Source organism: Tamandua tetradactyla, chromosome 11 (genome assembly GCF_023851605.1).
Source record: "Tamandua tetradactyla isolate mTamTet1 chromosome 11, mTamTet1.pri, whole genome shotgun sequence".
Lineage (NCBI taxonomy): Eukaryota > Metazoa > Chordata > Mammalia > Pilosa > Myrmecophagidae > Tamandua > Tamandua tetradactyla.
The window spans coordinates 28,288,644-28,306,861 of record NC_135337.1 but is presented as its reverse complement, the minus strand read 5'-3'; the positions used below and the strand labels follow the sequence as shown (position 1 = coordinate 28,306,861).

General features: G+C 32.9%; 1 protein-coding gene across 4 annotated transcripts in view; it reads left to right on the top strand.

Moving 5' to 3' along the window:
* TLCD4 (TLC domain containing 4) overlaps positions 1-18,218 on the top strand; it is a 119,331-nt gene that overhangs the window by 46,061 nt on the left and 55,052 nt on the right. For 2 of the 4 annotated variants that reach the window (XM_077120182.1, XM_077120183.1), the window contains exons 2-5: positions 499-584; positions 10,169-10,258; positions 12,823-12,881; positions 15,221-15,315. In XM_077120182.1, coding sequence (XP_076976297.1) covers positions 499-584; positions 10,169-10,258; positions 12,823-12,881; positions 15,221-15,315 — 330 coding nt within the window. Of the gene's footprint in view, positions 1-498; positions 665-10,168; positions 10,259-12,822; positions 12,882-15,220; positions 15,316-18,218 lie in introns of all 4 variants that reach the window. The other 2 variants (XM_077120180.1, XM_077120181.1) reach the window with 1 other exon arrangement.

Below are 18,218 nucleotides of genomic sequence, written 5' to 3'. Positions count from 1 at the left end.
GTTATATCTTTTATAACTTTTAGCTTAATTTTACCTTAAAAATTCACCTTATCAACGTACTCATTTTCTAGATGATATAATTGAGACATAGAGATTCTAGGTGATTTGTCCTGAATTTCATTAAAAGTAATATTTCTAAAAGAAGTCCTTCAGTTATAGTACCTGAAATTTCCTCTTAATGTTAAACTCTGGGACTTAGATAATTTTAGATCTTATGATGTCAAAATTATCTTTTGAAATTTATAATACTGAGAAGATTTTTAAGATAATAGATTTTCTCCCCTTTTATTTTAAATACAAATGTAAGATACATGACAAATGAAATGGTTGGTAAAGGTGAAGAAACCAACAAAGACTCAAAATTCTTAAAGTTTTTTGGTATTCTTACATTTGTGCTAAATTAAAAAATACCAAAATACAATTAGTCTTTAAAATTTAAGAAATGTTTAATCTAGATTGATCATGCTAGCAATTTATATCCATCATTTCTCATAACAGGTTGAAGAAATATGGATGCCAACACCAAACTGGTCATCGGCACCTTTTTTATCAGCTTTGCCACCTTTCAGCTTCTTTTCTACTTTGTAAGTTCTTGGTTTTCAGCAAAAATTTCTCCAAGTTTTAATAGTCTCAGCTATGAAAAGAAGATTGAATGGAATTCAAGGTAAATCATATAAAAATGTTATTGTTGAAGCTTAACGCTGATCAATTACAAAACAAAAGTTTCATGACATAAAATATAGCTATTTAAAATATTTCAAAAAAGTCTTTTTCATTTAGGGTCTAACAAAATCCAGGGTCACCTTTTAAATTTCTTCAAATAGTAATTTATTTGAATAATCATTTTAATTTCTGTAAAGTATTGAAACAAACTAAAAGGAAAGACAACTAGATCTCATATATGAAAAATATAAAAATTCTTATATTTGGAGGTATAAATTATTTAACTGCCTCAGAAATTGTGGGAAGATTAAAGTTAAAGAGACTGAAGCTGGCTGTGAATTTTTCTGAAATATTTAAGACAACAAACATATGTTCTTTGGAAATGATAACAGAAAGAAACATTTGCTGGTTTTGTGAGTATTCTCTGTATAGTTTCAGCTCCCTTAGCTAGGCTGAGGCAGTTAAATTCTGTACACAACAGAGAACATGGTGCAGTATAACCACATCTGTACCTTTCTTAATGTACTTTTTCATTATAATTTGGAGTTCTCCAGAATTTTAAAAAATATATAATTATAAAGTAAAAATTGCTATTTAATTTTTTTTTTTTTAGCTATTTCACATTCATTATTAAAAACTGTCTTTAAATATAGCTCATTCACCAGCAGTTCTTTTGGACCTATCTTCTGTAGCTAATTAAATAACCCCCTGTATTAATTTCCTTTTCTGCTATAACAAAGTACCACAAACTTGGTGGCTTAAAACAACACATATATTCTCTTGTAGTTCTAGAAGTCAGAAAATAATTTACTGGGGTAAATTCATGGTGTAAGCTGGACTGGTTCCTTCTGGAGGCTCTAGTGGAGAATCTATTCCCTTGCCTTTTCCTACTTCTAGAGTCCACTTACATTCCTTGGCTCATGGTCCCTTCCTCTGTCTTCAAAGCCTGCAGAGTAGCAGCTTGCTTTCATTGTCACATTGCCTTAATTTGTCACGTTTGACTGTAGTCAAATCTCCTTCTGCCTCCCTCTTTATAAGGGTACCTGTGATTACATTTAGGGCCCAATCCAGATAATCCAGGATAGTGTCCCCATCTCAAGATCTTTAATTTAATTATGTCTGCAAAATCTCTTTTGCCATATTAGGTAACTTCTCAGGTTCCAGGAATTAGGACTTGGAAGTCTTTGAAGACTATTTTTCGGCCTACCAAGGTCTACCCCATGGCCTCTAAAGGTTCACACCCATTCCATATGCAAAATACATTCACCCCACCGAACATTCCCAGAAGTCTCCACCCTTTCCAGCTTTAACTGAGTTCCAAAAATCTCATCTGAATATTGTAGTATTACTCAAAAGTACCAAATCTTATCCTCTAAATCAACTAAATTGGGTATGAGTTAGACTCTGGGTATGATCCCATCCTATAGCAAAATTCCTCTGCATTTGTGGACCTGTAAAGTTAGAAAATGAGTTATCTGCTCCCAAAATACAATGGCAGGACAGGCATAAGATAACAGTTTTAGACATTCCTATTCAAAGGAAGAAAATGGATGAAAGAGGTCACTGATCTCAAGCAATTTCAAAGTCCAACAGGGAATAATCTTCATTATCACACAGCTTCACCCTCCAGGTCCATGGCTTTGCCCTCAGAGTCATCATTCCTTTTTCATGAAGAAGAGCATGCATTTGTGGCTGAGTAGTTTTATCAGACTTGGAGAATTTGGGGAATCCAGCTGCCTTCTTTTATTTTGTCCTCTCTGTCTCTTTCAGTTCAACATGGTAGTGTTTCAGCTGATAAAACATGCTCAGAAGGCTTGTGGGTTCCTGGATCTATTATAGCTGGATATGAGCAAATGAGTTATTGTCCAGCCAAAACTTTGGCTTTCTTTCTAGAGCATGCTTTCCTACAGGGTATCTCATAATTTTAGTGCCTTTTGCATTATGTATACACTGAGAATTTTCCAAATCACCAAGTCCTGAGTTCCTTATATTGATGTACCTATTTCCTTTCACATTTTGTTATAAACAGTAAGAAGAAATCAGGCTGCACTTCAACATTTTGCCTGTTAATCTTCTGAGCTAAAGATACAAGTTCATCACTTATAAGTTCTGCTTTCCACATAGGACGCAATTCAGTTAAACTTTCTTCTGGTATATAACAATGTTCCCCTTTCCTTTAGTTTCTTCTAATAGCATGTTCCTCATTTCCTTCTGAGACGTCACTAGCAGCACCTTTAACATTCATATTTCTGCCAACAATCTGTTTATTCTCCAAGTTAATATAAGCTTTTTCTATTGTCATCCTTACTTCCTACTGAGCTCTCACTAGCAGTGTCTTTAGTGTTCTTATTTCTACTAACAGTCTGTTTATGATGGTTTAGGCTTTTTCTATCATGCTTCTCAAAATTCTTCCAGCCTCTATCCTTTACCCAATTCCAAAGACCCTGACTTCTTTAGGTGTTTGTTTCAGCAACACCCCAGTTGTAGATACCAAATTGCAATTGCAGGTAACAAACTCTGTAAGAGTTTTCTATTGCTGTCATAACAAATCAGGACAAACTTAGCAGCTTAAAACGACAAAAATGTATTCTTGGGCGGTGTACCAGTGGCTCAGTGGCAGAATTCTCACCTGCTGTGCTGGAGACCCGGATTCGGTTCCTGGAACCTGCCCATGTTTTAAAATATATATATATATATATTCTCTTACAGTTCTGGAGATCAGAAGTCTAAAATCAGTTTCACTGGGGGTAAAGTCATAGTGTTGGCAGGACTAGTTCCAACTGGAAGCTCTAGGGGAAAATCTGTTCCTTTGCCTTTTGCACTTATAGAGTCCACCTGCATTCCTTGGGTTATGTCCCTTTCTTCATCTTCAAAATCAGCAGTATAGTATCTGCTTCCATTGTCACATTGCCTCGCTCTTCCATTTTTTTAGACAAACAAAAAAAATTGGAAATGTTTTAGACAAAAAAAATGGAAAATGTTTGTTTTAGACAAACAAAAAAATGGAAAAAGAATCAGACATGTAAGGATGCAGAAATCTGCCAGAGTTTTAATAAATTTGTTGCAATTTTGTGTATGTGCAACTCACTAATCTCTAACAAAGTTTCTAATCTCAATACAAAATTTTTGCGATGATTACTTCACCTGCTTTAAAGCATTTCCCATGCCCACACGTCTCAGTGAATTGTAGCAGCTACGAGAATGTTTTTGATTTTGTTGAATTCAGCAGGTCCTTTAAAAAGCTTTAATTATTTTTTCACTGATATTTCCTTTTAGAATTAAGGCCCTTTTGCCAAATGTCCAAGTATTTATTTGAGAAAAATATTATTTGACCTGAAATCCCTATCTTTGTTTGGGTCTCCCTATCTTTGTTTGGGTCAAATTGTTTTGCCGATGTGTGCTTGGATAACTATTATAACTCAGGCTCTGAATAAGGGTTCCCTTTTGCATCTTACCATGGTTTGCCTTGTTCATACATGCTATAGCTCTTCTTGACCAAAAAAAGAGCATCATTTTTTCACATGCTGTTGAAAAATAAGAGGTACACTTCTTTTATTTCAAGATTGGCACAGATAATTTTCAAATTTAGGGTACTAAAGGTACTAAGCATTATTTTAAAAATGCTTTCTGAGATATAAAGGCAGATGGAATGGTAGGGAAGAGAAGGAAGGGGAGTGTGGCACACAATCTCTACTAATAAACTTTGAGCCACTTTCTTTTCCTTTTTGCCGTAGTTGAGGGTAGTAAAGGTTTTTGAATCTTGGATAGCTTCAAGCCATAGACATAGGGAGAGTATAGAGAAATCGAAAAGAAGCAAAAAAAAAAAAGATGAAACTAAAAAATATATTTTAGTCTTATCACTTCCATTTTATGCTGCAGGGAATTACCTTCAGGAAACTGAGTTCCCATTAGGAAAACGAGACTGGCATTATATAAGTCATTTAGCTATTCAAATGGGGAGTGTGTTGCTGGTGTTTTTTTTTTTTTAACCCCCTTCTTTCTCTCTTTCTCTTCTCCTTCCCCTCATTTTCTCTCCCTCTTCTCTTTTGTACCTTTAAATTACACCTGTTTCCTACTCCAGCTTGGTTTACATGAGACCAAGCTCTGAGCTAAGGTACAAAAAGGAAAAATGTTGGCTACTTTTTGAGTAAGGTAAACCTTTGTGTCTTAAAATCCAGCCACAGTTTTGAAATAGATCAATACAGGACACATAGTCCTTTCTAGTGATCAAGAAAAAGTCTCTGAATAGCGAGTGATCTCAGCTCTCAATAGAAAAATTGGATTTAAAAATTTAAAAAACAAACAACTCACCACAAAAAGCACATGAGAGGAATAGCAGGTTAATTCTAAGGAGAAATTGCCATCTTAATTTTTGCTGTTTTCTGAAAATATCCATATTTGTAGGCATTATTTGTAATCTTATAATTTAAAAGACTGTTCTTAGTTATTTACAACCAGTTGCTTCACATGACAAAACAAGCCCTATCTTAATGTTGAAAATCTAATCTTCAACCCTACTTCTCTAAATTTTAACTTTTATGTCTACTCAAGCTATGTAATTTCAATTGTTAATATTCATCAGTCACTTTAAATTACTGTTTGAAAATGATCATTAAATTTTGCCCTAACCCCAATGTCTTTTTTGTTTGTTTTAGAGTGGTTGTAGCTTTACAGAAAAATCTTGTGGAAAATACAGATTTCCCATAAATCCCTCCTCAAATGCAGTTTTCTCAATTATTAACATTTTACATTAGTATGGTACCTTCAAAACAATTGCCAAAACAATAATATAATAATTATAGTATTAACTATTGTCCATACTTTACATTAGGATTCACTGTTTGTGTTGTACAGTCCTATGGCTTTTGACAAAAACTTTTATTCTAGTAACGCATCTACAACCCCAAATTTTCCTCGCCATCCACATTCAAATATATAATTCATTGACATTAACTACATTCATGATGTTGTGCTATTATCACCACTATCCAAAACTTTTCCATCACCCAAACAGAAATTCTGTACCAATTAAATAGTAACACCCCATTTCTTACCCTTAGCCCAGTGCCTGGTAACCTGTATTTTAGTTTCTGTCTTTTTTAATTTACTTATTCTAATTATTTCATATCAATGGAATCATATGATATTTTTCCTTTTAGGTATGGCTCACTTTACTTAGCATGATATCCTCAAGGTACATCCACATAGTTGCATGTATCCGAATACCATTCCTTTTTTATGGCTGAGTAATATTCCATGACATACACATTTTTTTTAACCTATTCATCAATTGATGGACACCTGGCTTGCTTCCATTTTTTGGCAATTGTAAATAATGCCACAAACATTGATGTTAAAATGCCTGTTCAAGTCCCTGTTTTCAATCTTTTGGCTATATACATAGAAGTGGGGTTGCCAGGCCATAACGTATTTCTATGTTTAATTTTCCGAGAATCTCACAACCTATCCTTCATGGCAGCTTCACCCTTTTACATTCCCACCAACAGTATGAATATTCCTATTTCTCCATATCCTCTCCAACGCTTGTAATTTTCAGTGTTTTTAAAATAATAAAATATATAATAAAAATAATTTAAAAAATAATAGCCATATTAGTGGGTGTGAAATGGTATCATAGTTTTGATTTACATTTTCCTAATGGCTAACGATGTTGAGCTTTTCATGTGCTTTTTGACCATTTGTATATCTTCTTTGGAAAAATGTCTTTTCAAATCTTTCACCCATTTTTCAATCATTTTCAATTGTTTGCCTTTTTCTTGTTGCATTTTGGAATCTCTTTATATATTCTGGATATTAAACTCTATTGGACACATTGTTTCTAAATATGTTCTCACATTCTATGGTTGTCTTTTTACTTTCATGATGAAATCTTTTGATGCACAAAAATAGGTTCCATTTATTTTTTTCTTTGTTGCTCATGCTGTTGCTGTATAGTCAAGAAACCATTGTCTAACGCAAGATGCAGAATATGTGTTCCAATATTTTCTTCCAAGAGTTCTGTAATTTTGGTTCTTATATGTAAGTCTTTTTGAGTTGATTTTTGTATTGGTATGAGGTAGGGCTCCACATTTATTTTTTGTATATGGATATCCATTTCCCAGCAACATTTGTTAAAAAGACTTTTCTTTCCCAATTGAGTGGACTATGCACCCTTAAATCAATTGGCCATTGGTGTGAGGTTTATTTCTGAACTCTCAATTTGATTCTGTTGCTTTATATGTCTGTCCTTGTGCCAGTATCATGCTGTTTTGATAACTGTACCTTTGTAATAAGTTTTAAAAATGGAAGTATGGATTCTCTAACTTCCTTCTTCTTTTTCAAGATGGTTTTGGTTATTCAGGATTTTTACTATTCTATATAAATTTGATGATCGACTCTTCTATTTTTCCAAAGAAAGCTTTGGAATTTTGATCGAGAATGTGTTAAATCTTTAAGTCATTTTGAGTAGAAGTGACACCCTTATAATATTTAGTTTTCCAATCCCTGAACATACAAAGTTCCTTCCATCTATTTAGGTCTTCTTTGATTTCTTTTAGCAACACTTTTTGTTTTCTGAGTTCTTAACACCTTTGGTTAAATTACCCATAGATAGTCAATTCTTTTAGTTGCTAATATAAGTGGAATTTTTTTTTCTTGATTTCTTCTTTAGGATGTTCATTACTAGTATGTAGAAACACTATTTATTTTTGCATGTTGATTTTGTGCATTGAATATTTTTTCTATTCTTTCACTTTCAACCTACTTATGTCTTTGAATTTAAAGTGGGTCTCTTATAATAGCATATAGTTGGGCCATGCTTTTTTTTTTTTAATCCATTCTGCCCACTCTGCCTCTTAAAGGAGGGTTAATAGCATATAGTTGGTCCATGCTTTTTTTTTTTTTAATCCCTTCTGCCAACTCTCCCTCTTAAAGGATCCATTAATATTTAAATCCATTAATATTTAAAGTTAACTACTGATAATGCAGAACTTACTGCTGTCATTTTGATATTTAGACTTTGTAAATCTTATACCTTTTTGCTTCTCAATTCTGTTAGTGCTTACTTTCATGTTTATATAATTTTTTGTAGTTTACCTTATTTGAGTCACATCTTTCTGTATATATTTTTCATTTGAGATTACCATGGGACTTAAATTCTATTTACATTTAAGTCCCATGGTATTTAACAGTGGCATTTGATTTGATACCAACTTAACTTCAATAGCATAGGCATACACTATTCCCCTGCCCCTCCCTCTTCCTACCTTTTTGTTGTACTTGTTACAGATTATATCTTTATATATCGTATGTCTAATACCATAGATTTATCCTAAGTTGTGCATTTGGATATTATCACCTATAGGAAGTAAGAAGTGAAATTACATATAAAAAATTGCATTACAATAGTGCTGGCATTTATAATTACCCAGATGGTTACTTTTCCTGTAGGTCTTTATATCTTTATACTGCTTCTGTCCACTGTCAAGTGACCTTTCCTTTCAGTCTGGCTTTTATTTTTCTGGGGATGTTTAATCTGTCTCACTTTTGAAAGACACTCTTGCTGGATATAAAATTCTTGGTTGTAGGCAGTTTTTTTTCCTCCAGCACTTTATTTTGTCCACTGCTTTCTTGCTTTTGTGGTTTTTGTTGAGAAATTGGCACCCTGGAATATCTTGTGCTGCCATCCTGGTTGACTGGAATTCCCAAACAATGTCTTTCTATAAGCACAAACATTTCTTTTTTAGCCCTCTGAAAGAAAATTAAAATATTTTATTTTGTCTTGGGTAGCATTTTCGTCTTTCTTTTCAGACACTAGAGAAATTTTCATTTTATTTTGCTGAGTAGCTGATTTTAAAGAACAAATAAATTTTTAGTAACATGTTTCTGGAAGTATAGATTTTAAATATAGAATAGTATGTAAATGTAGGGGATCTGCTTCTTGTGTCTTTATAGTGGTTGCTATTTGAGTGGTGCAGGTTATATTTAACTTTCCTCCAGTGAATTACATACTGTTTTCATTAGCTGTGGATTGTAATCCTCTCCATTTACCATGTATCATCTCACAGAGAAGGGTATTTGAAATCTATCAGGAGCAGAGAGTTAGAGTTCCTCCAAATGAAACTTTTTGACTTAAGCTTACTAAGCACTAAAACAGATTGGTAAGAGGTTATGCCTTTTTCTCTTATGAGAACTTTTTAAATAGCAGCAGGAAGCTGGCTGTATGATTGTTTAGATGGTTGTTTCATTAGTTATCAAAGAATTTACACTTTTTTATCCTGCTGTGCTTAATGGAATGCAGTGGTTTGACACAAAAATTCCAGACTTGTCAATTAGATTAGGTTAGTTTTTCATACTTAAAGTGAGCCTTGACATTACAAAAGATTCTTTGTTGATGCCTTTAAATTAGAGGTGTTCTTTGAGCATTTAAAACATTATTTTATTTAAAATGATATACACACATCTATTTAAGAACATATCATCTATTAGTTAAAGTATATTGGATTTTCAGGTTACAATGAGATTTCCTAATACTGGGCTTTATATTGATTCATAAATTTCATTTATTTTTGAAGATTTGGGGTCATATTGTAGAGAGAAGCTCATGGCATGCTGGTAATTTCTTGAGAGATATTTTGCTATTCCTTTTATCCTTTGTTCCAATGAAGAGAAAATAAATTAAATTACTTGTAAACTAAATCGTGTTGTGAAAAATCTGAAATTTTTGTTAGCTAAGAAAATTTCCCTGTGAAGTTAATACCCAGTATCCTATGTGCAGTTTTTTATTAGTTCAGCATAGAGTTTGGGTATCATTTGAGTCATTAAATTATTAGCAGGACATGTTCATAGAAACTGATATTTTTAACCTAAACTTCCTTCTGTAAAAGAAAACTGGATCTTGTGAACATTTTGCTTTCATGTGGGTATTTCTTTCAAAAATCAATTTTCTCTATAAATACATGGACCTCAATTTCTCTATTTAGAAGTGCTTTTATAATAATGATAAAGAGGGACTAATAATAGCAGCCCTAGCTTTCACACAGATATTTTACAAGAATCAAATTAATTTAAGCATGTGAATACACATTTAAAACAAATCTCCAAACAAAACTTCATTTTGTGATCCGTCTGAATTCTCTTGTTAAGGTTATGGAGTTGGCTAAGTTCAATGGATTTGGAAGCCATTCCCAAATGATATCTTAAAGAGCAGGAAAGGAATCCTACAGTGATGCTGCTGGGGATGGAGATGGGAGCAGGATACAAGAGAGTGGGGCTTATCAGTGGTCACCTCTCTGTGAATATGGGCATTCTTGTTATTAATTCCAAAGTAAAGTTGTGTGGCCCTTGCATTTCTACACGGCAATTTTGTATTATACTTTGAGCTCTACTCCACTCCTATATTTAAATACTTCTAAATATAATGTCTTCAGAATATTAAATGTCTTGCCAGGATGAGTTAAAGTTTCTTGCAAAGAATCTAAAATCTTTGTATTTTGTTTCATTTCAGGGTAGTATCCACATGCCATTCTTTGGTGGTCGGTTTTTTTTCCCTGTATATTTTCTTTTTTGATGAAGCTACTATAGCCGATCCACTTTGGTAAGCTCTTTATTGTCAAGACAGTCAACTTTTAATATTAATAATGATATTGATTATTAGTAAGAGCATTCCTTACTTTAAAACATAAAATGTATGATGTTGTATTCAGACTTATGTCAGCAAGGTGCATTAAAATGATTTATTTTAAATTTAAATACAAATTATGGGGGCCATTTCGCCTTAGTATTGCAATTGTTATCCAAAATAGGGACAATATGATTAAGATATAAACATTTCTGCTGTGGTACTGAGTAAAACTAATTTATCATAACCATTGTTTTGAGCAAAAATGAGTTCTTATTGAGAGAGGTTAGTCAACTTGGGTAATAATCTACTTGCAACTTAAGTCTTCAAATTTATGCTTAAGCCATCATTTGATATCAAAGAGATAAAAATGAAAATTGTATACAGTCAAGTGAGAAGAATTTAGTACCACCTGAGAAGATTTGAGGCACTAATTATAATGGTGTTTAGCATTAATAGGATAATGTGTAATGTGGTTCCTTTTGAAAAGTTTAAATGCCATTCCACTGGCAGAAATTTTACCAACTGTGTTTTCTGATGCTATATGAGGAGCTAGTTCAGCTTAGTTTGAAAGATGAGATGTATTTTGAGAAAGCACTACCTTGGGACATGGTAGACATGGGTTCTGGGACACACAGGACAATTTGATTAGGTATTTTGACCACCAATATTTGACTACAAGGATTTTTCTTATTCATAAATAGAAAATTATTCCCATCAGAATTATACCACTATCAATAAATCTTCATTGGGAAGACATTTTTGAGAGTGAGTCAATTAATGTATTTAATTCTTTGACCAGGCTTCTGTATAGCCTACTTAATACAATTTCTAACTTAAAAAAAGTTTTCTTTTAATTTTGGTAATATAACTTTCAACAGTACCAATTCTTTTTTATGAAGTAAATTTTACAACAAATATTTGATTCACTGGTCAATTTTTGTCCTTATCAAACTTTTACCTATTATATTTTTGAGAGTTTTACATTTTCTTTTATGGCCATAATTTCTTCCAGGTTCAGATTTCCTGGGTCATGGTTTTTTTTTTTACTGTTGTTTTTTGTTTTTAATTAAAAGATTTTTTTTTTTAATGTAACAGACAAACACGAACATTCTTACCTTATGATCATTCATTCCATTGTGGGCCATGTTTTGTGGTCCAAATTTGAAAAGAAGATATGAGTTTTCTGCCAGATCTTTCCATTTGTATTTTTAGCTGTTGTCAGTTTTATTTTGTGTGAATTCCGCCAATAATTCACATTATAAATCAGATAAAGGACAAAAGATAAAAGAAAAAAATTGTTTCTTGGAGCAAATTACATTAGTAAAGTAAATTGAAGTAGCACATGCGGGGGGTGGGGGGGTCGAAAACAGCAGGGCTAAACTGTCCTGCTCCGACCGTTTCCTATTGGTGTACTAAGAGGTAAACCTCTTTAGTCCCCAGTAAAATGGTGATGATGATGCCAGATTGCCTCAAAACAGAGGCTGGGCCAGATGATATCTTGAGCTATTTGAGTCCCTGATTTAGAATATAAAGTAAAAGTAGAAGGAAAAATCAGTATCTAGAGTTCTAGTTGAATCCTTTTGCGAACAAATTGTATGAGAACACATTTATTAAAAATTACTTTTGGTGGAATTACTTTAGTAAACCTTTTAGTTCATCTATGCATCTATAAGGGATTACTATTATTTGTACAGTTAGAAGTATTATTACAGCCAGTAAAGCAACTTGTGTATTTGTAAGTTTAGAATAGGATCCAGAATTGATAATGAGACATTCCTTAGGTGACTTAATAAATTGGAGTGTCAGCTGTTGTGAGCCCTAAGGTATTCTCTCCAAAGCCCATCATAAATTCCATGGGTGGTGGGATGATACTTTGCCAGTTTTGAAAAAGAAAAACAAAAAACACAAAACAGAAAAAAAATCCCTTGTGCAATACTCCTGGATTCGGAGATCCTGGGAATAGTTCTTAAGTCTTGAGGTTAGAACAAAATGAATTGGGAGCTCAGCCAGCCTCAGGAAGTGTGTTCCTAACATGAGGGACACTAACATTAGTGTGTTTCTAACATGAGGGACACTAACATTAGTGTGTTCCTAACATTAGACTGACTTTAGGTGCTTTAGAAGATTTGAGCCTAGTTTCAATTCCAAGAGGTCATGATTTATCCTCAGGAATAATTTGAAGACTGAGACTGGCTTGAGCCTAGAGTACATCTCACGACAGGAAAGGACTACAGAAGGTCTCTTGATTAAATGATTCATACTGGATAGGAAGGGGGCTGGATTGCCTCAGGGAACGGGCTCATGTTATCCTGAGGGCAGCCCATGCCTGCTGGTATCACTACCGCAGAATACATTGCAGCTCTGCCAAACTGTTGTATGTTTTTAAATTTATGTTTGAAATTGGAGTTTACCATTTGAGAAACTACAGAAACATTTTCATTCTATTTAAATCTTAATAGAAAAAAGTAGGTAGGTGTTATCAAAAACTCAAGCAGTGAAAAAAAGGAAACTTAAATTTTTCAAAAATATGTTTATAGGGGTGATCCATCGCTTGTGAAAGTGAATCTTGCTATTGCTTCAGGCTACCTCATTTCTGGTATGTGACATGTTGTTTGCTGTCTTTTTATGCTCGATGAATACTTTGATACGCGTAGAATACTATAATACTTGTACAATTATGTGAAGAATACATGGTTTATGCTTTTGGTTTATTTATTTGAGGGGTAGCTTTTAGGACCCGTAAAGAGAAAGAAGTATCTGCTGTGATAGTAGAAAATGAAATTTTTTCCGGCGGGCTTGCTGGTTCTCACTAAACAAGAACAGAAATGCAAAGTGGAGTCTTAACAGAGAGATAGACTTTTTTTTAAACTAGAGGTAGTCTCTTTTTGGCTAAAGAATATCTCAGGTGGAATTCCTGGGCACCTAATGAAGTTTAAGCTTCAGGGTCCTTCACTTGGAAAGGCCCTTGATTTGTGTTCACATGGTCATGGCTTTGTTTTGTTTCAGTAAAATTTGGAAAAGTAAACTGTTTTAGCCATAATCATTATATTTCTCATTTCCCTCTGTCATATTTTCCCTGAGGTTACATGGGCATGGAGTGACCCTGAGCATTTTTATAACTGGTCAAAGTTAAGTTGGGAATACAGCATTTTGATTGCAATTTGAAAAGTCATTTTGGGGACCCTTTCAATAAAATGAGAGAAATAGGATTCCTGATTGAGACATTTATATAGGGAAACTTATTTTGTATTTTAATTTTTTTAAAGAGTTGAAAAAAGTCCAAATAAAAATAGTGAAATATGAAATAAAAGTTATAAAGATAAGCATAGAAATTCTTCTGTTATCAAAAAGTAAATCACAATGAAAACAAAAACGAAAAACCAGATCATACTAAAACACAGTAATTCATTAAAAGGAAGAGATAAATTTTGAATAAAAATACTGAATAGGCTATTAGATTATTTGATAATCCAATAAAAAATTCATCATGTTAATACATTGAAAAGATTTGCTTGTTTGACACAAATGCTATCATTGACAATAACATAAAATTCACAAAACACCACATATACTAGTTAGTGAGTATTGTCAATTCAGAGAAAGTCACTACCGAGAAAATCTTGTATAACAGAAACTTGAGAAAGGTTTTCCCAGATATCATAACAGTTCCCAAAAGTTATAAATAAGAGTTATAGAAGCTAAAATAAAATTTTCCAAATGATCAAAAAATTTAAATTTCAACAAAGCTGAATGAAAAGTGAATTCTTTTTATTTTCTCTTTTAGAAAATGTTACAAAACCATCATCATATAAGTGGGTGACCAAAGAATATGTGGTCAAAATATGTAGGGAAAATGTATTTAAAAGTTCTAATATGCACCTAATAGCGATTTTAAGTTGCTTTTCTTGATTTTTCATATTTGTGGTATGAGTTTTCTCTTTAAAATTTTTAATTTTATGATTTATGTTCTCTTTCTGAATGCTCATACCAAAGTTTAATTTAATAAATTTTATTTTTTATAGATCTCTAAATTATATAAGCTGCAGACCTCACAACAGTTGAGTCCTCCCCTGGTGTTCGTCCATGATAGCCATTTGTTTCCGTGTCTAAATATTTAAACATTTGCTAAAGAAAAAAGTTGAGTTAACATCTGAGAAGTTTTTGTTTTGTTAATGGAGACTAATTATTTTGTGTTAGGACTTTTGAAAGAAATTTTGATGCCTTGACCTATTGTTTTTTTTTTTTTTTGGTATCACTTTTTAATAGTCATAGCTCTTTGTGGTTTTCCCCAGTTATGAATTAATAAATGATTGCATCCTTTATTTTTTTATGTTTTTTTGTTGAATTTGTATTAATAATCAGTTGGTCATTGTGTACCTTTCCTGCCACCACCTTATTTCTGTCCAAATTATTGTAGTGATGAAAATCAGTAATTTAAGTTTTTTTTTTGACTGATTTGTTTATTTATTTTGTTGGCATGGCCAGGCTCTGGGAATTGAACCCGGGTCTCCAGCATGGCAGGTGCGAATTCTGCCACTGAGCCACTGTTGCCTGCCCTTCTTTCTTTCATTATTTCTTTACTTATTTTACTTGATAAAATTTCATTTTATTAAACCTTGGAAACCAAAGTCAGTAATTTATTCATTGAGAAATATTATCTGGTGTACCTATGTGCCAAGCATTTTAATTCTAAGAGTGTAACAGTACCCTCAGATGGGCTTTCGTCCTGGAGGAGCCACAGTATGGTGGGTGAGACAGTTTTATAAAAGCAAATGCTTTATGATAAAGTGGATAATTGGACCTGCTGAGGTATGAACAAAATGCTTGGTCTCAGGGTAGACAGTGACAAGTTGTCAGAAGAAAGTGCTAAATGCCCTTGAATAACAATGCTGTTTTCTTCCTGCATAATACCTTACTTATTTTTCCTTCTTACAGATTTGTTGCTTCTCATTTTGTATTGGAAAGTGATTGGTGACAAACTTTTTGTAATTCACCATTGTGCGGCCCTGTATGCATACCACTTTATATTGGTGAGTGCCAGGATTTGCAAGCAGACAAGAGTGGGAATAGTGGCTTAAGGGTAAACATAAATCCAAACATGTAACTCTTCATTTATAAAGACCAACTCCAAAAGCATTTAGGGATCACTTTTATGATGTTATCTTGTTATTGACCAAAATAATTGTTTTACATGTTGCGTCTATATTTGTGTATCTGTTTGTAATCATAAACTTTAAGAAAGGCAGATGACACCGATTTATTGGCTTTGTTGAAGATTTAAAACCTTTTGGTATGGATGTATAATTATAGATAATTATCTTTCTTTCTACATTCATTTATGACTTAATAGCCAGTGGTAGGAATAGGTTCTTGTATAAGCAGGTAAAATATCTCTTTTCTGTTTTATTACGTGTTTATTAGTTAGGTATGCTAGAGCAGTTGGGAATCTTCTTGCTCAGAGACTTCTTCAGAATTCCAGAAGTGAGTTAGCAGACAATTCTCTTAACAAATCTCAGGCAGTAAAGTATATTAAGATCTATATCTAAAATTATTTTTTTCTATATATGTATTTGAAAATTACCAGTTTCATATCCCTTACTAATTTCATATCCCTTGCATGTTTGTTTGGTTTTTCCACAATCATCTCTGTAATTGTTTTTATACTTAGATTTACCAACAAGCTCAAAATAGATATTTGGAAGCAATACATATAAGTAAACTAGAATTTTATTAATAATATTTAATAGATGTGGCATGAAATCCCATGATTTATCTGTTTTAAAACTGAAATGTAACCTGTGGCTTTAAAAAATGTTGATATTACTAAAATCCTTACATTGCTGAATATTTGTGACTATATGGAATGTTTTTAAAAATTCAAACAGTTGGGTAGTAATACTTATATTCTATGTTTTATAATATGGACCCACCCAAAGATAACTTAGTGAATAAAGAGGTTGATTTGGTATTATTTCTGCAAGAATCTGATATATCAAAGTATTTCTCCATTCCACCCCTTTGGAAGTCACAAATGTAAATAATATAAATGTTTTAAAACTGTGCAGGTTTTGATGTATAATTAAGTGCTATGTACTTCAAGAGTTATCAATAACCACTTTATTTTTCTGAAGCCCTCGGCTATCTTTACTGACCTTTCCTACTGTTTATTCTTTCATTTCCTTTTTAAAATTTTTAATAGATTATAGGTAGTTATAAAATATAGCTTCTTAGTTTGAAATTCTAATAATGATAATGAAATAGGAAATCTAATAAAATATTTTTTGATTTTGTGGCAACTTTGATATGTTGAACACTTTCTTAAATGTTATAACCATTAATATATTACTATTTTAAGATGCATGTAAAGACTTTTTCCTTTTACAAGTCTTAGATATTTGGTATATGGGTGCTGTGTTTCCTAAGCACTTTTTCTCAAAAGGTATGCAAACTAACACAACACAGGTTAACTCTGGAAAGAATGGGGATGGGTACACGTGTGTGTATCATATAATGCTATAATTTAGAAATATGATATCTGAACAGGGTTACAAATAATCAGTGTACTATTAAAAGAATATACCCTGGGGTGGGCCACAGTGGCTCAGCAGGCAGAGGTTCTCACCTGTCATGCCGGAGACCTGGGTTCAATTCCCATTGCCTGCCCATGTAAAAAAAAAAAAGAAAAAGAAAAAGAATATAAACTGGTAAAAGATAAGATAACAGGTCACTTATGCCATTTTTTTTTTTTTTTACTTTTATCCAGTTTTAAATGTGAATATTATGAATTGCTGTTCTCTGTTGGCCACTGAAATCCTAGGCTTGGTCAAAGGCTGATTATGCGTGGATTGGCAGGTTGAATATTTAGTTATGTGAAATGAGTACTATTTCTATTTGGGCTTTTATGTTTTTTTTTTTAAGCCAGCAAAGGATGTGCAGGATTTTAAAAAGAAGAAATTTAAAATTGACTGTTGATAAGTTGAGAAGTAAAGGAAATTAATGGTAATTTTTTCCAAAAATGGTTGCTGTTTTGATATGTCTTTTGTATACTTTTTAGTGTGAAATAAATTTATCTAAAGTGAATCTGTTTGGACAAAAAAAAAAAATAGAAAAAAAATTAGACGAACTTTTGCATACAAAGAGAACTTACGCTATGTCTATTTACAGATCCTACATTTATTGGTTAAATATAAGAAGGCTTGTCTTGTGCAGTCAGTTCCTAAATCGCTTTGTACATTTGGTTATCCTAATAAGCCTAACAATATAATTAGGTTTTTGTTTGTGTGTATGGGTGTGTGAAATCTGTATCACTTATATAATGAGATTGGTATTGTGAAAGCACTTTGATTTGATACTCATGGAATTGTTTCAGCTATTTAGGAATAACTTTCTTGAAAGAAAATTTTCTAGTTGGAACCAAATGAAACTAGAAGTGATGGATATGTCTTAGTTTGCCAGGCTCATTGTAACAAAATGCCGCCCACTGGTTGGCTTTAGCAACAGGAATTTATTGGTTCCGTGTTGGAGGCTTAAAGTCCAAGATCAAGATACAGCAGGCCATGTCTTCCCTGAAGCTTGTAGCATTCCTGTGGTGGCCTGCTGGCAGTCACTCTCTGTCTATCTAATGACGATCTGTCTCTTTTTGTCTTTTCCTGTAGTTTCTGGTCCCGTGTCCAAATTTTCTTCACTTATTAAGACTCCAGTCATATGGGGTTAAGGCTCACCCTGATTCAGTTTGGCCTCATGTTAATAAGATCTTCAGAGATCCTATTTACAAGTGAGTTCACATCTACAGGACTAGGGAGCATGAGTCAACCCAATAGAATAGAAACTAGTTCCTCTACATTTTAAACGTATGCTTCACTTTTGAATTGAGAGTATCATAGGTAACGTATAGATTAAGTACCCTCTTCTGTGTATATACAGGTATACCTCG